The sequence below is a fragment of the Erythrolamprus reginae genome, chromosome 4 (assembly GCF_031021105.1).
Source record: "Erythrolamprus reginae isolate rEryReg1 chromosome 4, rEryReg1.hap1, whole genome shotgun sequence".
Lineage (NCBI taxonomy): Eukaryota > Metazoa > Chordata > Lepidosauria > Squamata > Dipsadidae > Erythrolamprus > Erythrolamprus reginae.
In genome coordinates, this window is record NC_091953.1 from 47,858,123 (window position 1) to 47,884,560 (window position 26,438).

General features: G+C 36.5%; 1 protein-coding gene across 3 annotated transcripts in view; it reads right to left on the reverse strand.

Moving 5' to 3' along the window:
- CADM2 (cell adhesion molecule 2) overlaps positions 1-26,438 on the reverse strand; it is a 406,671-nt gene that overhangs the window by 81,183 nt on the left and 299,050 nt on the right. For all 3 annotated transcript variants that reach the window (XM_070750255.1, XM_070750253.1, XM_070750254.1), the window contains 2 exons: positions 19,063-19,233; positions 6,790-6,880 (listed from right to left, as the gene is read on the reverse strand). In XM_070750255.1, the coding sequence (XP_070606356.1) occupies positions 6,790-6,880; positions 19,063-19,233 (262 nt within the window). The remainder of the gene's footprint in view (positions 1-6,789; positions 6,881-19,062; positions 19,234-26,438) is intronic.

The window sequence follows — 26,438 nt, forward strand, 5'->3', positions numbered from 1 at the left end:
TCAGAGAATTATGACAGAAGCTGTACAGGTGAAACAGCAAACAGGAATAACTGAATTGTCACAGGAGGAATGGCTGGCACAACCATCCTTGCTGAGCGACTGTGTCAAAAAGCTATCAAAGCAGCAAGGGCGGGACCTGACCAGTTTTGACAGCTCAGTCCAATCAGCAAGCACATGGAGTTAACCCATTCCTGGATGCTATATCCACCATGAAGGAGAAGAGTATAATACACTCTGAGATTGTACTTGTGTTGAGTGTTCAATTGCCTGCCAGGTTGAACTAAGTCACCTAAGCTTGGAAAATATCAGATCTTCAATTTGTGTAAAATTTACTGGATGACAATCATCTGTATGTTTAACAAATACTGTAGTAGGTTTCACAATCATAACTGTAATCATACAATAATAACAATAACATTGTACATAGTTACTTGAGAAAAAGCAGGGTAAAGAATATAAAAGATTTATAAACTATAATCTTTAACAATTGGTTCCAAAATCTCTTCCAATAACTATTTTTATTTTTTAAAATAACTTTTTGCATTATAAGACTAAGCTCTGGAATGAAAAATTGGTTTTATAAATATATTCAAATTTAATGTATTTGTATGTTTCCCTAAAAACCGAATGCCTAAAGTTACCTTTGGTTATAATTCATAATTTTTCATTTCTCATGGAAGAGAAAGTAACTTATTGCACAGAATGTCACCATAGACATTATAATGTACTAAATGTAATAAATATAAAATGTATGTAGGTCCTTTATATTTTGCCTTATGTTTTATGTCTGCTTTTAATATTTGTTTATATTAAAATGATAATTTGTTAATCATATTAAAAATAAACAGATTCCTTCTCCTTGACTTGAGTTCTTGATTCCAGAATACTTTTTTCTCATTTTTGCCCTTCATATTAACCTTTAGATGGGGAAACTTTTGATTTTTGTATCTAGTTTAAAATCAAATGAAACAATGAAAAATCTATATGGAAGTCTTTCTACAGAAGATGCAATTAACACCTACCCTGTTAACAGTTAGCATGAAGAAAATATATTTTTGTACTAATGTTTTTTATATGCCAAATTGTAACCACTTTTTTTGAGTGATTTTATGTATCCTGTTATCTCCAGAATCTCCTTGGCTTATAAATTTGATACACTGGCATGAAAGATGTAAAAGTTGGAGAAGGCATTTGAACTTCCTGCCAACACTCTCCATTACGATGGATAAGAAGTCTATATATTGGCATTAGAACTCTTGAAATCATTAATGTTTAATGTCCTTCTGTTCCTTAATTAAATTACTTAGCAACACTGTATGACATTAGTTGGCCATTAAGAAGACTGAAATTTTGAATGTCCTTAAAAAGATGTACTGTGTAATCAACCTAAATTTAGGGTCGTATGTAGAGGTTATTATTTCTTTTAATTAGATATTTCATTTGAAAATCACTTTATTTTGCTTGGATTTTTTTTCTAAGATTAGAGAATATTAAAACTCATAATTTATAGGCAGTTATTTAGTAAAGTTCTCCAGTGTTGAATTAATGTGATATTTCAGAAGGTCAAGCTGTATATTTCAAGACTTCTGAGCAAAATGAAGTGGGCTAGAATATACAGACTGTCTCTAAGTTTGCATTTTGTTCTCTGGAACTCAAGATGATTTCAAAAGTAAGGAGATATCATATAAATAGCTGTTATCTAGTTCAGTGTTTTTCAACCAGTGTGCCGCGGCACACTAGTGTGCCATGAGACATGGTCAGGTGTGCCGTGGGGAAATTAAACATGGGTCCCCAAACTACAGCCCGCGTGCCGGATCTGGCCCACAGAGGCCATTTATCCGGCCCACCTCCATCCGCCTCCATCTGAACATAAACATTCCCCTCACAATCCCTCCAGCTAGAGTGGAGGCACAGGAAATGCTCACTGACCAATCACCTTCTAGGATTCATCCTGACCACTAGCGATGAACCAATAGCAGGCCGCCTCTCATCCACACCCAGGAAGGTCCCCGCTCGGGCTGCCATGCACTTGTGTGGCTGCAGTGAGTAATTGAAGCTGCTACTCCTCCCCATGGTCCCGATTTCTTATCCTGGTCAGGACTGGAGGTAAATGTTGCCACCACTAGATGAACCCTCAGCCCAGGTTTCACACTGAGTATAAATACATTTAGAAACTATATTATTAACTATATGTATAATATGTACTGTGTTAGAGTGTAATTTTGTGTCATTTTGGTTGGTGGTGTGCTCCAGGATTTTGTAAATGTAAAAAATGTGCTATGGCTCAAAAAAGCTTGAAAATCACTATCTAGTTTCCCAATGTCATGAAGTTCTTCCAGCAGTTGACCTCAGAGGCAGAATGAGATATTTTAGTGTAGTCCTTGATAGCTTACAGGCAACTAAAGACAAACTAACTATATTGTATTATATCTGAACCTGGCAAACAGATATTTCATTGATATGTCATGGAATCCAAGAAATCTGGACAACTATTTGATTAATCCTTTTTGATGAAATTTCAAAAGAACCAGTTCTGATTATCCTTGAACTAGGTTGCTGACGGTTCTTTGCATGGGTAGATTTCTAACTGGTCTATTTTTAAATATTTCATAGCTTGTCTTTGAACTAAAAATCTGTGAGATGTTCTTGCTGATGAAACTGATGAAGACACTTTTTGATTAGTTATGACCAGTATATACTTAGTGTGGTATAAAGTTGGGAACCATGTTTTATTGATTTTCAAACTGTCCTTTCTGTTGAATTTTTAAAATGTTTATAGAACTGTGTCTATGTAGTTACACCTGGTAATGGCTTTTAGATTATTTCTCTACCAGTATTCCAATAAGGTCTGTAAGATCTCCATGTAGGGTATAAACACATTTCTTGTTAAAAAATAGTTTATTTATTTTATTTATTTATTTATTGGATTTGTATGCCGCCCCTCTCCTTTGTCTTTCAATGCATTTTTATTATAGCTAGATTACATATGCATCTGATCTCATTAGCTTGTACAGCATTACAAATTCCAGAATAGTATCTTTCAAAAGAGTTATTGGTGAACTATAAGTAAACCATACAATTCAAAAATATCAGATTTCAAATAAAACTATTTTAGATTCCAAATCTACTTGCAAAGGTTAGGAACTTTTTCCCTGCTTTCTTTTCTTTTTGCATTTACTCAGATGATGATTATAGAGGCAGGGAGGGGGAGACAACATTAACCCTATCTTCTTTGCACTTCCACTGTTACATTGTATTTATGTACTAAATGGTAAAACTTCCATTGTGATCTTGCAACATGTGAGACCTTTCAAACCAGGCCAAACCAAGAAAAAATATTGTAGGAACTCCTGCAACTTGATTTTATTGTTAAAGCAGGGGTGGGTTCCTCCCAGTTTGGACTGGATCGCCTCAACTGGTAGTGACTCACTGGTGATGTCACGCTGACATCAGAGATCCAGTTTGGTAGGTGCTGGTCTGTGGGTGCCACCATCTTTTATTTGGATTTTTTTCCTAATTCTTTACAGTTTGGAAGTTTTTTTGCTTTGCTGCTACTTGAAAAAGGGCCCACCTGCCCCGAGGTTTATACTTACCTTTATTACTTCCCCAAAGCACAGATGATCAGCTTCTCAGCTGTGTTTCGGGCTGACGCTAGCTACTGAGCATAGGGGGAAGCAGAATTGCACAAAGGGCCACATGAGTGGAGCAAGCATGCATGTAAAAAATGTCGCGATGAGAACTGGTGGTGAAGGTAAGTGGAACTCACCCATGTGTTGTTGGGTGTAATAATAGGAAGCTTGGAAACTTGTAGAGATTTACTCTGCCTATACCAGTAATACAGAATCAAGACTTGGTTATTTTGATCAGGACTGAGATATTTACTGTCTGTTATCTGCTTATGCAAAGGCTTCTCCATTCCCTTGCTAGGTTATCTCTGCCTTTCTCTAAGCCACACTTTTATCATTTTAATGAAACTTCTGTACATGCCCATGATCTAGATGTCAAGGAGGTCCTTTCCAATGTTTTGCAACAGCATAGGTCAAGGTCAATACATCTTTATCTTATCATCTTTCCAGTGTCCATCTCAATTTCTTTTCTTTTCTTTTCCCAGATGCTAAATCAGAACCACAGAAAATACCCTATAGTTTTGGAGTTTTATGATTAACTCATTGCCTTTTTCTTATAACTTCACAATTAAAAAACAATATTATGGTAGTTTGCCTTAAAAGGTCACTGTGATAATTACATCTCAAAATTACAATTAAAAGATTTTGCCCCCATAGGAATTAGGTCTGAACTTGGCTTGACTTGTTTTGAGGACTTTTAAAATTATAGATATTATGTTGTGGCTGTTTTCAGAATTAACCAATCACATTCAAAGTGATTGTAGATCATATCAATATTCATCTGCCATCAATTAAACTGACTGATGACGGCTGTGTCAGCTGTGACAGCTCAGATATTATAGTAGGAGTTTTTGATATTTACTCTATTGCCTCTTACAGAAAAGCTATAGTCTGCAAAGAGCTTACAAAGCATCAAAGGTATCTCATTGTTGGAAATTATTATTCAACAGAAGAGTACAAAACTATTTCTGAGGCATTGGATATACAATAGAATACAGTGAAACAATCAACACATGGAGAAAAAAAATTACACAACAGTGACATTGCCAAGAACTGGATGTTTCTCTAAAATTGGTGAAAATACAAAAAGAGAACTGTTTCCGAAGACTTCCAAGATGTGTATAGCAACATTAAAGGATCTGCAGAAATTTCTGCCAAGTACTAGTTGTGTATTACATGGGGTGACAATCTTCCATATTCTTCATACGTCTGGGTTGTGAGGTAAGGTGGCAGGATGGAAGCCTTTTCTTATAACATCCAAGCCACGTTACATTTTGCAAAAGTGTACGTCAAGTCTGACAAAATCATTGGAAAAAATGTTTTATGGTCTCATGAGGCCAAGGATGAACTTTTTGGACACAATTCTAAAAAGTATGTTTGCACAAAAATAACACTGTGCATCACGAAAAGCACACTATATCCAAAGTGAAGCAGGGTGGTGACAACATTATGCTTTGGGGTTGCTTTTCTTCAGCTAGAACTGCTGTTTTAGTTCCAAATATTAATTAATTTTGCCCAAATCTTCAGGCTTTTGTTAATCTGATGAAGATGAAGAGAAATTTCACTTCAATACCACAATGACCCAATCAAAGAAAAGAATGATTTCACCAGAAGACGAGCAAGGTTTTGGAATGGTTTAGGCAGAGGCAGGATGCAAATGCAATTGTAAATCTGTGGGATAACCTGCAGAGGCTGTGCAGAGGAGATGCCCTTGCAATCTGACAGATTTGGAGTGCTTTTGCAAGGAAGAGTGGGCAAGGATTCACAAGGCAAGATGTGCCATACTCATAGGCTTCTTCACCAAAAGATTTAATGCTATCATAAAATCAAAAGATGTTTCATAAAAAATAGTTTAAGGGTTATGCAACCATATTATTTTAAGCTTTTTAATTCTTATTTCCCCACTGATGTTGTATTAAAGATATACAAAATTGTAAAGTAAGTTATCTTGGTCTGTTTTTTTAAAGCATCTCAAAAACCTGGCATTTTAACAGAGGTATGTAGACTTTTTATTTCCATTGTATGGAGCTTTTACATTAAAAAACTAGCACTTAGAGGTGTACCTGACAAATCAATGCAAAGCTTTCAGCACTGGTATTATGTGAAAATCTGAATAAATAAATCTAATAAATAAACTGCAGGTTCTAAGTTGCCTTTAAAGAGCCCCCCAAGAAAGTATATTGTGGTAATGTAATTGGCTATAAAATTATTGTTGCTGCTGTTGCTTTTTTGTCTTCTTATTGAATTACGGTAAATAGACCACTTTCTGAGTGAGAAAATCTGGACTGCAAATACCCTATTCTTTAGAAAAATAGCCAGGATGTATAGATGTCTTCCTAACACTTACAGTGAATTCTTCCATCCAAATTTCAAGATTGGTTACTCCATCGATATTATTTGTAAAAATACAAGTCCCCAACATGGCAGCATGTTGCCTGATGTGTAGTATGCAGGCATAACTAAATAAATTAAAAATTATGTGTGTTGAAAGCATCTAACATAAAACTGAGAAGTAGAACGTGATTCCATGGTAGGTGGATATAATAATGGTAGGTGGATATAATAATGTTCATATTTACTTAGTAGTAAATTATACATAAATTTTAAAATATATTCAAAAATAATTTAACATTTGTTGGTAAAAAAAATAAACATTCCTAATTAATTTCAAACATATTCATCTTCAGTCCCTTAATGCCATTTTAAAATTGGGATAGTTGAAAAGATATTTACATACATCACTAAATTTCCAATTACCATGTAAATGACAATTGAAAGAAGCAGGAGTTCAATGCTTTAGTTTAAAAAGTGTTGATTTTAAAAGCTTTTTTATCAGATGTGAGACTTTACTTTGAGAATATGTACCTATCATCAGTCTGATGATATGAACAGCAAATAAGCCTGCAATTTTTTCAGGTTGAAATAGCTTTCTTTAAAAAAAAATGCACAGCAGGAATCCTTTCCCAAGACTAAAATAAATTACAAAGTAAAAGACCAGTCTTCCATAGGCATTTAATGAAGACATGCTTCAAGGGATTTTCTGTAGTAGAGATCATTTTACACCCCAGGAAAAAAGAAAAACAGTACAGCTTTGCAGTCAGTAGCTGCAATCAAAGGAGAATAAAGAAAATAACAAAAACATATCGCTTGTTAAATCACTTACAATGGCTTTCCTTTGGATTCACAAATCAAAGTTATAGATAGTCCTTCTTCTGGCCACAGTGTGGAAGGTGTTATTTTAACTGAAGGAATATCTGGAAAAATAATATTTATAAAATAAGATTAAAATTGTATACACATTGTCCTGTGCAAATTATGAAAGCAATATCAGAATTCACTTGTGGATGAGTTAAACTTAGAATTTATTCAAGTTTATTCAGGTGGTTGTATGAATCTGTGCACTGTACATATTTTTAACATTGAACAGCACATGGGATCTCAATGCCATTACAATAAGATGATAAGATATATAGAGAAAAATATGGTCTAAAATAGATCTTACAGAATATCTTATATTCACAAGGCAGGGAGCGATGCAACAGTAAATTTGACCTGATGACAAGTAAGAATATTTGAAAAATTACACATGAACAGTCTTAGCCCTGTTGTGTCAGTTAAAATTATTTCCTGCATCATCTTTCTTCCTGCGGAAATTTTGCTGTTTGGTTCAAAACTAGTGGACTTTCATTAGTACATTGTGCATGAAATTTCAAAACCACAAATGACAAACATATCACATAGCTTAATTGCAGCATTAGTAATCTATGAAAAAAAAACTTTTAGATTGTTAGTGTAATTGTTATTTTGATTTTGTATTTGATTTTCATTTTTTTAAATTTAGGGATATAAATACTTTCATATGGAAGCACAACTTTAATTAGTTCTTTGCACTAATGATTGTAGTAAAATCCACTTCTTGCAATGACCTTGCTTTGACCTGTTTACCAACTAAAGTACAAAAAACAGTACTTAATTAGCCCATCAGTTTATGTTCTTATACACATGACTGCCTTTATTAGAGAAATCTATAACCAAAATGCCTGATGCCAGTCACTCAGAAATAGCTGCTCCATCCATTCCTAGTAGCCCTTTCATGAATATTTTATTCACGCCTGAAAAAGGCTTGATGCTTGAATGTAGCCCTTGCATTTTTATTATGTAAAGGACTGGGAGTGGAAAATGGTAAAATCTTAGAGTAGAATCTAAAATAAAATACTGAAAATATTCTTTTTTAGTAGGCTAATAGTGCTAAGTACATTTTTGAGAATATGAAAAGAGTTTAGACAAACTGTTCATCAAATGCAAACATATTGAATAAACAATTTGTAAAGAAGTTTAGATAAATGGCATTTTTGTTATGCAGTATGGAAAAAAGAATGGAACCTATGCAGAAGCAAGGCATGCAACACTACATTCATATCTTTTTGTCTTTTCTTTCTTAACCTATATCTCATACCATCATAGATTATATGGATTTCCATAGAATGCCCAGCAGGATTGGCTTTGCATTAGACAAGATATGGTAAAGTCCTAAGCTTCAAGGAATGGAGACAAAATATCTAATCATTCTTATCTTTCTGAGTGGATAACTTTATGTTGATAGTTGAACTAGAGGAATGGCCTGTTGATCAAGTCATGTTATATAAATGCATTGCAAACAGTACTCTTAAGCCTTCAAACAAGTTGAGATCCTACATGTATTCTGTACTGGTAGCATGGTGCTCATGCTGCTATTTTGGTGATTTGGTAACAAGCTGCATTGGAGAATTTGTTTCAGAATATAAATCAATATTTTGAGTTATGTCTATCAGGCTGAAGGGACACAAACATTATTCATTTTAAGTGGTCATATTTGTCATCATACTCTGTAACCTCATAGTACTTATAGAAGTTATTCATATAACTCCTATACCATAAGGAGAACCATACATTGTCTTGAAACCGTGCAATTAATTTGAGATTTAACAGTAGTTTATATATGAAATGAATGCAACCAGCATTCTAGTCCTGAATCAATTAACTTGGAACAGTTATAACTGTGGTAGGATGTAGCCATATGATAAATGATTTAAACCAAATACTGTAAGTGAATGATCCTGGAAAAACGAAGAAAGAATACTGAAAGATGGAAGAATAACCAATACAGTACAATTATACTGTTACATATGGAGACTAGAGCACATAGGCTCCAGTCAAGTCCGCTATTCTGGTGAGACGATACTCAAAGCTGAATGGTCGAGCAGTCTGACAGCTCCCTATAAAAAGGCTAACTCTCAGATAGATAGCTGCTGGATTGTACACAGTTGCCTTGATAAAGAGCTGTTATTGTTACTGAGCCTGATGTCTGCCTCATCCATTCACCCTATCTTACACTGGCGACAAAGATGGGATAAGAAGGCAGATAACGAAAAGAGCTGACAATTGCAATTTAGCCCAGGGCAGTAGGTATTCCACAGAGTGAACAACAAGAATCCCCACTTGACCAGAATGACAATGCACACACCACCAAGACACTATAACCCAGCATAGGAGCAATGAGACTCCTACATGACCAGATTTGAATGCTTCATGGAGGCAAGCAATCTTCTCGGCTTATCAGGCAACAAGAGAAGAGCTCTATTCCTAAACTACTGTGGGTCTGATTTTAATTTCCGGAACAGACAAAAAGCAGATTTTTCAGTGACTTAGTATTTTGCTAAGCAGAATTAGAGCTAAGCGCCTCTGTTTGAAAGAATAAAAATATCAAATTGGGGTGCCATGAATTGGGTTCTTAGGGTACATGGTAGATGGCTCTGAGATCCACCCCACAAATTCAAAAATTAAGACCATTCAGGATTCCCCCACTCCCTACAACCAGACTAAACTGCAGGAGTTCCTCAAACTCCTTAACTTTTGCAGCATTTTTCTATATCAGAAGGCGACTTTAACCAAGTCATTGCACAGAGTGCTTAGAAAGAAAGCAAAATGGACTTAGGACAGAACTGAAACAGTCAAGCAACTGCTATCAGCAGACAGCCTCCTGGTAAAGTACAACCATACACTTCCTTTAGTGTTGACCTGTGACACATCACCTTTCAATATAGGGGCAGTCCTCAGTCATTGTTTGCCTTACAGAACTAAAGCCCCAATCAATTATTACTCTAGGACCCTGACATCTGCAGTATGGAACTATAGCCAGTTGAACAGGGAAGCACTGGCTGCAGTGGCAGGAGTCAAGCTGTTCCATGACTATTTGTACAGTTTATTATTTATTAATTCAACTTCTATGCCACCAAATCCCGAAGGACTCAGGATTGGACTTGGAATTTTGACTTAATGATCACAAACAACTGCTTGGCTCTTGCCAGGGGATTGCCTGCATCTCTTTCACTATGAATAATTTGCTTGGCTATGACTACTGTTCTGCCGGGCTCTTTGGTATGAGTCTCCCGAAAATTTAAGGGTACAAATTTCAGACACACACACGTTTGAAAATTCAAAACAATGTTTCTTATCACAAAATTCAAAAGAAACAAAGCACCCTTTTTGTATTGCAAAGAGCACTCGTCCCAAAACAACCTTGTAGGCTGTACAATTCCCTTAATCAGTCTTTAAATACTTAGCTAGCAGCTAAGTGAAGAAACGTCATAGCCCTCCTTCTTCCAATGAAGTGAGACACACACACTTCGCTCCGCTTTGGTTTCAAAGGCATGAAAAATCAACAAACAAAGTCCAGAAAACAGCAAGGCAGGGTCCTAAAGAACTGTGATCAGATAATCTTCCACAACGGCCAAACCAACACGCTGCTATTTGTATCAGCAGCTCTAATTACTAGAGCCCTACCCAAACACAGGTGGCCTCTCTTATCTCCTGTAATATGTCCTCAATTGGTCTCTTCTACGCCTGTATGGGTCCAAGATTTCTGCATCCGAATCAACTGAAGATAATGGAGATTGGCTTCCTGGGCTGTGTGCCAAGCCCCCCTCTTCCAAATCACTCCCACCTTCTTCTTCGTCTGAGGAAACTGCACTACCAGCCTCTGTTGGCAATAAAACAGGCCTATGACATGTTGATGTTTCCCCTGTATCCACCCCCACATTCCTTGGGGCAGGAGCTGGGCCAGAGCCAACCACAACAGCTACCAGCTAATATATCACCCCCAGAAAGACTCTGGGCAATGCTGATGCTCTCAGCAGGTGCCTCCTGCCTGAACTCTTGGGTGATACTACACCTAAGATGCCTATTTTCCTAATTGACTGCCTTGAATCAGGGCCAGTGATGTCAAAAAAGCCACAGCTAAGGACAAACCATTGTCCAGGTTCTGCACTGGGTGTTGAGGGAGTGGCCCAAGGAACAGTTGGAATTCAAATTCAAATGTAATTCAGAGAATTCAAATCATATGAAACTAAGCAAAATGAGCTATCTGTATTAATGGGATGTCTTCTATGGGAGTGGGGGGACTGGGTGATTGTTCTACTCAAATTGCTTGTTGCAATATTAGAGGCTTTACATGTGGGGAATCTGGGGATTGTCTGGATGAAGGTTTTGGCCTGAAGTTATGTGTGGCGGCCTAATATGGATGGGAAAATCACTGAATGGGTGATAACCTGCAATCTATCCCAGGAATCCTGACCAGCTCCCCCAAAGCACTCTGGTCCAGGAAGCACATTGATTTTGAAGGCCCCACACATGGGGATAGTTGTGGATGCCTACATGAAATGGCTTGAGGTAGTTCTCATGAACACTACAATGGCAGAAGAGGTTGTCAAGGTACTATGGAGACTTTTCTCCCCGACGTCTTGGTTTCTGACAATGGGCCTCAACTCATGGCCATTAATTTTGAAACCTTCCTAACAGAGCAGGTAATCAGACATGCCCTTTGTTAGTCTTTCCATCCAGCCAGTAATGGCTAAGTTGAAAGAATGGTAAGATCAGCCAAGGAAGCAGTAACTAGAATGGGGCCAAGCTATTGGCAAACCTGCATATAAATTCAATCAATCAATCAATCAATAAATAAATAAATAAATAAACAAACAAATTGACAATTTTTTCCTTGTGAAACATATCAGGCCTAGAGCCACCACTGGTAGAAGCCCCTATAATGGGTTGCCAGCTAAAGTCCCCCGGGATTGGTTACATCCAAACTACTACTCTGTGAACTCCAACAATTTAGCATAGGGGACCACAACTGTGCTGGGAGTGGTCTCTGAGTTCCTGTCACAATTTTAGAAATCACCAGCTTTCGATCCTACAGACTAGACCTCGAGGACGATAGAAGCTGGAGAAGGCATATTGACCAACTTCAAGGCAGACTCAGCTGCTCCATGTTTAGGCAACCAGAAATAATGTTGTAACAAGAATGCCAAAAGAAGTAATCTCTCACTCCAAGATAGAAAACTCAAGCCTGAAAGAACCAGACGACTTACCTAGAAACGCCATTACCAGGGGGCGAGCTCTGAGCAAACTTATTCTTAGAGCTCCAGCCACATCCTGGGGAGGTTTCCAGACACTTCCACTGGTCAAGGCTGGGAGATACAAAGACTCAACCAACCTGACCATTAACTAAGCTCTAACTGAGCTGTGTGTCTGAAAGAAACATTAAATGTCCCGCCTACTTGTGTGACTATGTCACACATTGGATTGGCCCAACTAAGAGGGGAGGGGTGTTACATACAGAGACTAGAGCACATAGGCTCCAGTCAGGTGTGCCATTCTGGCAGGAAGATACTCAAAGTTTATTTATTTATATATATTTATTATTTAGATTTGTATGCCGCCCCTCTCCGAAGATTGAGCAATCTGACAGCTCCCTCTGTCTCCCTGTCAGATAGAGAAGCTGCAGGGTTGTACATAGTTGCCTTAATAAAGAACTGTTATTGTCACTGAGCCTGATGTCTGCCTCATCAGTTCAACCTATCTAACATATACATTTTTTAAAAAAATCTTGTTTTGTGCATTCTAATCTTCACACGAAAATCTTGCTTATTGTTAAACAGTATGAGTGCACATTATAAAAACTAAATTTAGTTCTTAGAAATAATATGAATTGGTGAATTCAATTAAATACTTTCAAAAAGGTAATATCTTTAATCTCTTTGTTATCAGCTTTCCAAATATTAACTTGAATGCTGAAAATGGTTAGCTATATTTCTGTTCTCTCTCCTATGCAGCCTTTGAGTATGAAAGCTTAGATCTATAGACATTGATGAAGTGTAGTTGTGTGAAGAGACAAAGAGAGAGAAGGAAGGGACATTTTCTTGTATATGATCTGAAAAATCTCCCCAAGCTTTCAAAAGCTGTGGGAGGAGAAGTGTTGAACAAGAATAACTGAGCTTAATTGGATGTATTCTGCAGAATTCCAACATAAATGTCCTTAAAAGTTCACACAGAGATCTATCTTTTTCTGTGGATTATAAATAAACTAATTAAACGAACACCCTAAAATAGTTTATAAATACATAGAGCAGTTCAGAAGAGCCTTGGTAGTTAAGATTTGGTCTTCAGATGCCTAATAATTTAATGAATTGGGATGAGCTAATAATTTAATTGATTGTTTGTATTTGATTTCATGTATATTGTGATAATTATGATATATTAATATGAGCCATTTTGGAGTATGCAGGTAAGGTAATAAGATGTAATAAGGCAATAAGATATAACAAGATAGATAGATAGATAGGTAGATAGGTAGGTAGGTAGGTAGATGGATGGAGAAAATAGATAGATGATAGATTATTTACATACTTTTCCTGTAAAAAATATTTCTCTTATTTTAGAAACTTAGATATGCATATTTTTCATATTGCTTAAAACTAGCAAATGTGTGAGGATATAACTTTTTATCAAAAGCTAGAAAGCTATGAAAGAGTAATTTTCATTAATATATAATAAGCATCACACAGAATAGTTTATTAACATTATGCTATGAAATCTTGAGAGTAAATGCTCTCCTATGAATGGGAGATAACATCTGCTAAATTGTTTCCCACACATGCTATGTATAAGTTGAGAGTTTGCCTAGGTGAATGATGGCTAACATTCCCCCCCCTCATGTGCTAAAAAAATGTGCATGCGCAAACAGTATGTGTGTGCATGCCACCCCCTAATGCAATTCACTCCCACACATGTGTAGATGACCCCCCGTACTCCCCCATCCCTCACACATTTACAGACGACTCCTCCCTAAAGCCCATTTTACTGCTAGAAGACTCAGGAGGCTTCAATGAGGCCTGCTAACACCAAAACGAGAGGAGACAATCCCCAATATCCCCATTGCTTTCCCCATCGCACTCTGGATTCCTCCCTCCTGTGCCTTCTCTGATCTCTCCAATTACTTTCCCCATCCCTGTTGGTTTCCTCCTGGCTTCCTCCCTCCTGTGCCTTCTCTGATCCCCCCAATTGCTTTCCCCATCACATGCTGACTTTCTCTTTGATTCCTCCCTCCTGTGCCTTCTACTATCTCCTCAATTTTTTCCCCTAGTGTGTGTTAGTTTCTTCCTGGATTCCTCCCTCCTGTGCCTTCTGCAATCCCCCCAATTGCTCTCCCCAGTGCAGCATGTGGAAATGCCCCACCCCTGTGCATGGACATGGAGACCAGCTGGCTGGCAGGAGGCATTAACATGAGATGACTCTGTGTGCCACCTGTGGCACAGGTGCCACAGGTTCGTCATCATGGTCCTAGGTCATTCTAGGTATCAATATTGCATTTTTTAAAGTTATGAAAAAGAAGACCAAACTTAGGCTATCTGACAGAGTCAACTCAAGTAGTTCAATGGAGACGTCAGGAGACGACATAATCATCTATTTAATTCATTTAAAATCATTGCCAGGAAATATGGCAAAATATCTCACTAGAATTATGTATGATTTGGGGAGCATAGTTTGGTTTGGTTCCAAACCAGGGTCCTGTTGTTATATTTTCTTAAAAACTACTTCACAATTTTCATAGTTATACATAAAGAACTATTATTTTGATTTATGGTTTGTGACATATCATGTGTTTACTAGTCTGATGTTTCATCTAATAAAAATAATGCTTCTTTCATCCAAATGAAGTTTAAACAATAAGGACTAGGTGGATTGTATAATGGGGCTACCTTTGAAAAATGTTCGGAAACTTCAGATTGTGCAGAATCCAGCTGCTAGAGCAATCATGGGCTTTCCCAAATATGCCCATGTTACACCAACACTCCGCAGTCTCCATTGGTTGCCGATCAGTTTCCGGTCACAATTCAAAGTGTTGGTTATGACCTATAAAGTCCTTCATGGCACCGGACCAGATTATCTCCGAGACCGCCTTCTGCCGCACGAATCCCAGCGACCGGTTAGGTCCCACAGAGTGGATCTTCTCCGGGTCCCGTCAACTAAGCAATGTCGCCTGGCGGGACCCAGGGGAAGAGCCTTCTCTGTGGCGGCCCCAGCCCTCTGGAACCAACTCCCCCCAGAGATTAGAACTGCCCCCACCCTCCTTGCCTTTCGTAAACAACTTAAAACCCACCTCTGCCGCCAGGCATGGGGGAATTGAGATCCTCTTTCCCCCTAGGCCTTTACAATTCTATGCATGGTATGTATGTATGTATGTTTGGTTTTTATATTAATTGATTTTTAATCATCAGTACCAAATTACTATTGTACACTGTTTTATTGTCGCTGTTAGCCGCCCCGAGTCTCTGGAGAGGGGCGGCATACAAATCAAATCAAATCAAATCAAATCAAATCAAATCAAATCAAATCAAATAAATAAATAACAAACTGGAAATATTTCTTCTCCTTTTTTTTTAAAAAAAGGCAAACTTTTAACACCTGCAACTCCCTTAAGAAACTAAATGTTTTAGACAGAGCATACTAATGTACCAAGTGCTTGTTGTGACTAAGATTTTAAAAATAATTTTCACAGCATTTCATATCCAGGAGTGCACCTGGTGTAATCTTGCCTTGCTAAACTCATTTGCCAATATATTTACATTCCTATTTAATTTTTGAAGACTATCAGCAATTCTTCTCTGTATGTATCTCAGAGTGTTTAGTATATTTTATTCTTCACATGGGGTGGGGGTGTTGCCAATATTTTATTCAAAAACCAAATTGAAAATAATTTTATAGCTTTATGATATAATAATTTATACATATTTAAAGTGTTAATATAGTTCAGTTTTTTCACAAAAATAAATGTTTCTGAACCACAACTCCAGAATATATCTTGAAAATAAAAAGAGCAACAAATTTCACATGACAGTAACATTATAGAATCAGTCTTGTTTTTCACTGGTTTCTTTCTTAATTTTTTGGACCGTATTAAAAATATATAATGTATGATATTCAAAGATCAACATAGAATTAATTATATATTATGTATTATGTACTGTACTGTTTTTTATTATTGTTGTGAGCCGCCCCGAGTTTGCGGAGAGGGGCGGCATATAAATCCAATAAACCATATAAATCCAATAAACCATATTATGCATAAAATGTTTTCAATACAAAATAACACTTTAGTTTTTGAAATTTGTATGAAATAAACCTGTAAAATTGATATTATTTTGGTTATATGAGAGTGATGGATTCTAAATCCCATCACTACCTGTTTGCGCGCGTGCTCGCACGCATGATGCTTTCACCCACATCCAGGTGGGTGGGCAGACTCTCCCGCCATTGCCACTACAGGTTCATAGAACCGTACCATACCAGTAGCAATCCACTGCTGTTATATTAACAAAGCCATAAAGAGATATAGCTAAGAATATGTTGCAGAGAAAATAAAGGACTGCTAGGTATTGCACTTTTAATAGGAAATCTCTATTCTGAAATAAGTATTATTTCTGCAAAGTTTATCACAATAGTTATTAGGCAATCTTTACCAGGCAATTACTAGGTATTTTTAGGTTATTTACTTTTCTATATGGTAATAACTAAATTTACCTTATTATTTGTTTTAATATCTATATCTTAAGAAATTTGAATATAGCAATGAATTCATTAGTTATGCTTTAAAAAATCCAACATTTTAAATAAGATACTTCTAAATTAGTTTTATGCCTTCAAACAATATGTTTCAAGTCACTGATTCCCTTTTAAATTACTTTAGTTATATTATTATGCTTAATTAAAAGAACCAGTATAATGTATATAGTAAAGAAGAAATCGTGGTTCATTCTAGTTCATGCATTGTGCCTTTGCTATAACAGATGCCTTCTCCTTTTTTTAGTATTAAAGTAAATGCAGTGAGCAGTGAAAACTAAGTAAAACCCACTGATTTTTCATGAAATGTGTGACATTGCCTGGAGGTGAACAGTATCTTCTATCATCCATAAAACAGAGCTAGAATTGATATCATTACTTTGCGCAGTGTTATCTCTTCTGAGACTTGGTAAAGTTCTGTGCTAAAACCACTTTTGTTTCCGCAATAAATGCAGTTTCTATGACCTCGATGACTTTAATATCAGTAAAGGTTAGCTAATGAATAAGAGCAATCATGATTTAAATTTAACTTACAGAAGAAAAATCAAGGAATAAATTGAAACACACATTTCTGGAAAATGATTGAGAAGTTTAATTTGAGAGATAGGGCAGAAATAATCCTTTCTCTGACTTATTCCATCCAAACTTGACAATTTCTATTTCTGCTCAGATGAAATAAATTAATGAAGAACCCGAGAAAAAAATGTGGTATATAAGACTATATATTCCTTCACCATCTGCTGCATCTCTGTACATAGGCTCCTTCATTATTCTATCATTATCACTTCTGTAACCTTCTCAATATATGTAAACACAAAATTGAAATAGCAAATACATGGGAAATTATTTTTGTAGCCCTTCAAAATGCAGAATTATACACAATGGTGCAGGAAAGTCTAGAATAGATTTTAGCCTCCTCAGAAATCGAAAATAAAATGTAAGATTAATATGAATCCACTGTACATTCTTTGCTATGAGATATAGAAAAAAGAGACCACTGTAACATTTTCTTTATAAGCTACTAACAATGTTCTTTTGCCAATATATCCCAGTGTCCGGTTAGATCCCACAGAGTTGATCTCCTCAGGGTCCCATCAACCGGACAATGCTGGCTGGCGGGGCCTAGGAAAAAAGCTTTCTCCGTGGGAGCCCTGGCCCTCTGGAATCAACTCCTCCCAGAGATTCGCACTGCCCCCACCCTCCTTGCCTTCCATAAGAATTTGAAAACACATTTATGTCGCCAGGCTTGGGGTCATTAGGCCCCAGGTTCTGCCCAATGAATGTATCTGGTGTGACAGTAGGTGTGTGACTTTTTGATTTTAAATGTTTAGTTTTAAGAATTTTTTTAAAAGTTATTATCCTATTAATTGGGCCAGAATGTTTTATCTATTGTATTTTTTATTAAAATGTTGTAAAATGTTGTAAGCTGCCCCGAGTCCACAGAGAGGGGTGGCATATAAATCCAATAAATAAATAAATAATAAATAAATAAATCTATATTATATTTTGTAGTGCTATTATTTCTAAAAAAATAAAAATAAAATTATTGAAAATAATCACACTGCTAAATTTGCTAATGGTTTTTCAAATTCTATTACAAAAATTATATCAATATCATGAATAAAAGCTGTATCAAATGCTTAAACCATAAGGATTATTTGGACCAGGTGTTTTATAACCAATCATTAAGTTTGTCTATAAACTTCAGGAAAGGGAGGACCAGTTACTGTATGCTTTAGTTTATAGCACAATCTTATGGATTTGTACTGTTATAATTTTGATAGTTTGAATACCGGTATATAAGATATAAGGTAATAAAATAACATGATTTTTATTTTAAAATAATTAAATATAACAGGTGTAAAAAGAATAGACATTTTAAAACAATAAATGTTTTTATAAGTAAATAATAAATGTCTATTAAATGTTTTATTTTTGAAAAGATAAGAAAGAAGTATAGAAATGTTAATGAGTTTTACATCAAGTTTTATTCCATTTTCTGAAACTCTATAAATATTGTGCCATATTTTACTACTTTATTTCAATCAAAATGTAATTTTGGTGGCCTTGGATTCATGACTTCAATATATAACTTGTTGGTTATTTAAAGGATGGATAAACCAAGTAGACATATTTTGTCAGGACTCATGAAATGTTCAAATTTAGGTATCTGAATATACAAGCATCAATATGATTTCTAGGTATCACAGTCACATGGAACTAATTTGCTTTTAACTGTATGAGTCCATACATACATAACTTCTATGGACATCTATGAGTCAACTGATAACTGTAGAAATGGCAAGATATGGACAATATTGTGATAGCTATTTAATATTAAATCCCCATTGTGTTACACACATTTTAAATATTTTTAAAAATTATTGCTATACAAGGAAAATGTAATTTGCTAAAATTCCAAATAATGAATGAAAACTCAAATAATAAATAATATTAATAATAGTTCATCATCCATACAACTCAGATACATAATACTTACAGTGTATTTCTAGGAGTTGCATTGCTATCTGAGGTGTAGAGTTCAACGATTCATGATCTACTCTGCAACTTACAACTGCACCATCATCAGAACGGTCTGCTCTGTAATTCATTGTGCTGCTAACGGTGAATGTTTTCCGATTTGCATCCTCTTCTTTTAAATATTTAACATCTGTTAAAATAAAGTTTGCTATAATTTAGCATTAAGGGCTGGCAATAAAAGGCTACAGAACATGAAATCATTTTAAAATACCAAATAAAAAAATGTACCTTTCATCATGTTTGCTTATTTTATCAAGGCAAACAAGTTCTATTTCCAGGCATTCCTTTGTCTTACAGAGCTACCCATGTTGTCATTCCCAAATGTACACAGACACAGATGGGAAATGCAATTTCAATAAGAACCAAAAGACAGAACTGTCAGAATGAGATTCTGCTACTCATTATCTTTAATATAATTAGATTGCAATCCAAATATTTTCCCATAAGACTATTTTCTTTCCTCACGCCTTTTTCTCTCTCCCTTTATCTATTGGTATTTTAATCATTGTCAAATTCCCTTTGTTTATCTTTCCTTTTCCTTTTCAGAATGCACAAACAATATTAAGTAACAAAACAGTGGAGATCTTAAAACTAAATAATCAGCTTCAAACTAAAACCTTTATTGTACCAAAAATACTTTGATGTAACTTGCACCAGTTTTTCCATGTTACTTTCAATTCTTGATGAAAAATCCAAATAATTTTACACTTATTAATAAGGACATTTGAAACTATTAAGATTATTTAACATTTCTTTCTTTTTTGCATACTTATTGATAAACATTACAGTGTTAACAATTTTGAATGAACACTGTATAAATACCATTACAATCCTCCATTATGAGCACAATTAAGCCCAAAGTTTTATTGCTCAGTGAGCCAGTTGTTAAATAAGTTTTTTACAACATACTTGTTCGGTTGTTAGGTGAATCACTGCAGTTGTTAATAACACTATTGTTAGTGCAGAGTTGTTAGATTGTTAAATGACTTATTGCAGAAGTTAGTAACACAGTGTGGGAAGAAATATCCATCTGGTTCAGCTCCAAGTTGGGAGAAAGATACTGGATACATGGAGGCTGATTGGAAAGATGGTTTAATGATGAAGCAGAACCACATGGGTTATGGGCAGCTGACAAAATGGAGTGGAGGGTTTCTATACCTTCTTTGAATCTTGTATATGAGCTTCCTGTTCCTGTTCAAGAATATGTATTCTATTGGCTGTTGACAGATTACCAGGGGCCATGTAGGGGTCATAGCTGGCTCTATAGGCAAAGTACAAATCCTATGTGTTTGTCTGAGTTAAGTTTGGTTGAAGTTTGGACTGCTCTGAGATGATGCAATGAAGGACTTGTGTTCTGAAAGGGTGTTGGGCAATTCCTATTGTGTCTTAATGGCTTTTGTTCTGTTTTGACTCTTGAGTGGTGGTATTTGCTTATTAATAAAGCTATCTAGATACTTGTCTTCTTTCAATCAGCTGTTTATCTCTTAAGTGCTGACATCTGCTATGGGATATTAAGAAAAGTATGGGTTGATTTATGCCTGTAAAAAACACGATTCTCCATTTGTCCCTTTGGGAAATATGTTAATCTGTCTTTTTAAATATTTCTCAAAATATTTTATTCTTCAAGGAGGGTGGGTGCTCACTTTTTACAACAGTTAAGTGAATTTGGCTTTGCTTATCAGAAAGTCACAAAAGGTGATCACATGACTCCAAGACACTGCAACCACCATAAAGATGACTCAGTTGCCATGTCTGAATTTTGATTACGTGACCATAGGAATGCTGCAATGTTATGAGAAAAATGTGAGAAGTAGGATTTTAGAAATCTACTAATTTGAAAAAGGTTTATTGAAAAAGCTATTTATTTTTCATTTGTAATTATACCTACGAAGCATTGCCTTATTTGTTTTCATGACAAGCAAACTACATGAGGAAATTAAAAGGAAAATAAATTGGAGAAAGACCATAAAAGAAAAAGAGATTTACAGTGATCTCTCGGTTAGCGCGGGGGTTACGTTCCAAGACCTCCCGCGCTAACCGATTTCCGCGTTATACTGGATGCGGAAGTAAAAACCACCATCTGCGCATGTGCGCCATTTTTTTCATGGCCGCACATGCGCAGATGGTGGAGTTTGCGTGTGGGCGGCGGGGAAGACCAAGGGAAGATTCCTTCAGCCGCCCAACAGCTGATCTGCTCCGCAGCGCGGAGAGCAGCGAGGAGCCGAAGATGGGGTAAAGGCAAAGGGGAAACCCCATCTTCGGCTCCTTGCTGCTGCCGTGCTGCGGAGCGGATCAGGTGTTGGGCGGCTGAAGGAACCTTCCCTTGGTCTTCCTGCCGCCCAGGCAAAGGGGAAACTCCAAGATCGCTTGCCGCTTGCCGCTTTGCAGCTTGGAGCCTTGCTTCGCCTCCTTCACTGCAATAGGCAAGCGGCAAGAGGCAAGCGATCTTGAGAAAGAGAGAGAAAGGAGGGCGACTTGCCAGTCCACGCCCCCCTGGATGAACAGCCTCGCATGGCCCCAGCGCCGGGCTCCGCTGTTGCCTCCGCCCCCATTCGGCTCTGCAGCTGAGAGGCCTTCCCGGCAGAGCCCTCCCCAACAGCTCCCGCTGCCAGCGCAAAAAAGAAAAGAAAAAGAAATCCCCAAAAGAGGCAGGCACAAAGCGGGGGCACAAGGGGAGCTGCCCGGCAGAGGTTGCTTTTTTTCTTCTCGTGGGCAAGTGGAGGGGGGGAGAGAGAAGGGAGGAAGAGAGTGTGAGAGAGGAAGAAAGAGAGAGAGAAATGATAGAAAAAAGGGGAGAAAAAAGAGAAATGAGAAAATGATTGAAGCATAGTGACAGGAAAGAAAGAGAAAGAGACAGAGAAGTGACTCTTGGTGATGACGTATGACGTCATCGGGTGGGAAAAACCGTGGTATAGCAAAAAAACCGTGGAGTATTTTTTTATTAATATTTTTTGAAAAACGGCGTTGCAGCGTTTCGCACTAATCGAGACCGTGCTAATCGAGGGATCACTGTAACTACATCAGCACTATTCACTATATTTTCCATACAATTTTATTCTTATATTTTATCCTACCTATCTATTCATAGAGGTTCGTAGATTACCTTTTGTTCAGTGGTGGGATTCAATTTTTTTTTACTACCAGTTCTGTGGCCATTGCTTTGTGTGTGTGTGGCATGGCTTGATGGGTGCGATTTGGTGGGCATGTCTGGGGAAGGATACTGTAAAGTCTCCATTCCCACCCCATTCCAAGGGAAGGATACTGTAAAATCTCCATTCCCTCTCCATTCCAGGGGAAAGTTATTGCAAAATTCCTATTTCCGCCCAATCAACTGGGATTCAAAAGGCAGAGAATAGATGAGGGCTGGGCCAGTCAGAGTGGTATTTACTGCTTCTCTGAACTACTCAAAATTTCTGCTACCGGTTTTCCAGAACTGGTCAAAACCTGATGAATATCTCCTCTGCTTTTGTTCTGTAAAGATATTTTTTATTTTGTAAATAATAACGAGGGAGAAGGAATCTCATCCAACCCACAATTTTTCTGTCTTTTTTCCCTCTTCTTTTAATCGCATATTAATAGAATGCATGAAGGCTAAATATTTTATATTTAATTTACACAAGATAGAGGTGATTCTGATAAATAATTTATGGAAAAATCAGTCTGTTTGAAATGGGACAATTCCTGCATAACATACTTATATTTTAATTGTATATATGGTAAAGAATTCAATATTTTCTTTGGTATTCAAGAGTTAATATGGCTTTAGAGAGTAGAGATGAAAAAATTCTTAAATTTTATAGTAATGTGCTTTTCTCTCTAACACTAGACCTCTGAAGTCCTAGAAGCACTTAATTTGAGATAATGCACTTAGTTAAATTTTAATCCTCCTTGGAATGCATGGCAATTAAAACCAAATGGGTATATTTTATAAAACCAGCTTGATTCCATGCTATTTTGAATTTTTTCATTGACAAGATTAATGTGAGAATCATTCATTCCATGGTTCACTGGCTATTGTCTCAGTCAGTTTACACCAAGTGAAGTGACATGACCCTTTTTTACTCTGTGATTATAATAAAAACAACTTCCGCAGTTATGTGCTGCTCTTTTGAATCTATCTGAGATAGGCAGTGTTCTGTATTATGTATTTCTTTGCTGCCATAAAAATGCATCTGGATCTGTAAAATCCAGATGATAAAGCAAAGACTATTGAAACCAAGATGTGGTATAATTGTTTAGTATAGGACAGAGCCAAAGGACATGTTAATGAATATTAGAAAATTGAAATGATAAAACCAATACAGAAATATCATTTCCTACTGAAACTCATCTTGTGATAGGAAAGGGAGACTAATAACTGTTGTGACATCAATACCAGTGGTGGGTTCAGTGATGGGCCACTACCAGAATGTTCAGGCACTCTGCTCAGGTAGCAATTTTTGGGATGTGCCCCTACATGAGATTTGGCTTCTGCGCATGCTTAGCAAGCGAAATGTCATGTGAAGATGCTCACATGAGTGCAGAAGCAAAAATATTGGCAAAAAATCACTGAAATCTCACTCACATGTGCATCCTCATGAGATTTCACTTGCTGCACATGCACAGAAGCCAAATCTTGCACCAATGGGCACAGACCACCTGACGCACGTGTACCCGCGATGGGGTATGGATAGCACCAAAGACGGCTGTCTTTTGCTGGGTGGGTTGCTACTGGTTCATCCCAGTTCGGGCAAATTAGTAGCAGCAGGAAGCTCCAGTCATCCACCTAGAGATCACCACAGAAATGCCACCTGTGCATGCACATTCACAGTTACGAACCGGTAGCGAAACCCACCACTGACCCAGTTCAGTGCCATGTTTCAGTTTCATAACCTATAAATCTATCATGATTGTGAAACAATAATTTAGGAAAATATAGACATTCTATTATACAGAATTCTAGATAATTCTTTCTGATATTTCATTGAATACTTGGCTAATTTACTAAAACACACACCATTCACAGTTTCTCTGAAATAAAACAGAACACTTATTCTATCAGAGGCACTACTGCTGCTTGCAAAAATCCATGAATTGATTTAGTAAAAAAAACAAACCATAAAAATTCATGGAATGCATTAATATTGAAATGAAAATTCTCAAGAGGAAATATAGTAGGAAAAAAGATGTGAGAAAAAAAAATCACCAAAGTCTAGATCAGTGTTTTTAAACCAGTGTGCCGCGGCACACTAGTGTGCCGTGACACATAGTCAGGTGTGCCGTGGGGAAATTAAACATGGGTCCCCAAACTACCATTCCTGCCAGGATATCCCTTTTGTGTTCATTGAAAAAGGCCCAGGTTTCACACTAAGTGAGTATAAATACATTTAGAAACTATATTATTAACTATATGTATAATATGTACTGCATTAGAGTGTCATTTTGTGTAATTTTGCTTGGTGGTGTGCCCCAGGATTTTGTAAATGTAAAAAATGTGCCGCGGCTCAAAAAACATTGAAAATCACTGGTCTAGATTACCTACTATATTACCAAAAGTTTTGCTGCTTCCAAAAATCCAGATTACTTATTGCTTCTTTGACATTGAAAGCCCTTTACTAATTTATACTACAATAAGTAAGTCAGATTTAGAATATTTTTAATACCTGCCTTTTCCAAGAAGATTCTTCTCTGTTAATTATTCATAACTATGGTAAAGTATGATACTATTTAAATTACAGAAAGTCATATAAGGCAGAAAAGGAGTTAGAAATGATAAAACAAATAAATTAAAATCATGAAATGAGAAAAAGTAAAGGCATCATAGCTCTCTAAATTATTCTATCCTTGTAAACCAGTTTTACTTCACTATTTTATACACAGCTTTCAATATTCTTTCGTTGTTGTTCTTTAAACCTCTCAGTGGTATCTATTTCAAGAACTCATCAAATCTGTCCAACTATAGCTTTTTAGGGTTCCTTTTTTCTATCAACATAATAATTTGTTCTTTATATAATCTTTCTGCATTTTCTCTATCAAAACATTGTATGCACTTGTTTTATTTAATTATATCTTTACTCAGTTTATATATATTTAGCAACCAAACATTCTTGACTTTGTTCTTGTTACATCATAGACACTACAACATACCTCATGATCCTGGCTATCCACTTCTCTATATCCTACTAAATCTATTAGATATATTAAAATCTATTCTACAAGTAGTTCTATCATCTTTTAAAATTACATTATACTGTACTGTTTTTAGTCTAGATTATAGTTTTTTCCCCTATGTATTTTGTTTAATTTTTATTTTCAACTACTTCCATGGTTATTCCTTTCTAAGCTGTCCATGTTCTTCAGCTCTTCATGAGATATGATTACTTAAGATTACTTGTGTGGCTTCATTTGACTGTTAAGGGATGGAAAGTTGGTGTTTCTTCCAGGAATGTAGTGTAGTTCATCCGTAGTGGTGGTGGTGATGATGATGATGTCTTAACTGCTGCTGCTGCTACTTTCTTTCTTCTGCTTGGCTCTTTGACATTCAGCTTATAACTGGTAAATTTCTTAATTACTTCTGTGGATTGGCTATGCAGTAAAATAGCCATCACTAGGCTGCTGCAGATTGTGTGAGTGAATAGATAATTAGATTAGTTCTTCAGTTCTGGAGACCTCACCTACAAAAAGATATTGACAAAATTGAACGGGTCCAAAGACGGGCTACAAGAATGGTGGAAGGTCTTAAGTATAAAACATATCAGGAAAGACTTAATGAACTCAATCTGTATAGTCTGGAAGACAGAAGGAAAAGGGGGGACATGATCGAAACATTTAAATATGTTAAAGGGTTAAATAGGGTTCAGGAGGGAAGTGTTTTTAACAGGAAAGTGAACACAAGAACAAGGGGACACAATCTGAAGTTAGTTGGGGGAAAGATCAAAGGCAACATGAGAAAATATTATTTCACTGAAAGAGTAGTAGATCCTTGGAACAAACTTCCAGCAGACGTGGTTGGTAAATCCACAGTAACCGAATTTAAACATGCCTGGGATAAACATATATCCATTGTAAGATAAAATACAGGAAATAGTATAAGGGCAGACTAGATGGACCATGAGGTCTTTTTCTGCCATCAGTCTTCTATGGTTCTATGTTTCTAGATCTAGTGAGACATTTTTATTGTTCCATTGAAGCTTTCAACACCTTCTTTTCAATCCACAAACCATTTGGCATCCCAGTTCAGCTTCTTGCCACTAATATATTATTTGCAGCACTTTGTTGATTCTGTTCATGTGACCCACTTATTCACACTGGGGTTTCTTGCTCCTGTCATTAGATCTAATTTCTTGATCCTTCCCT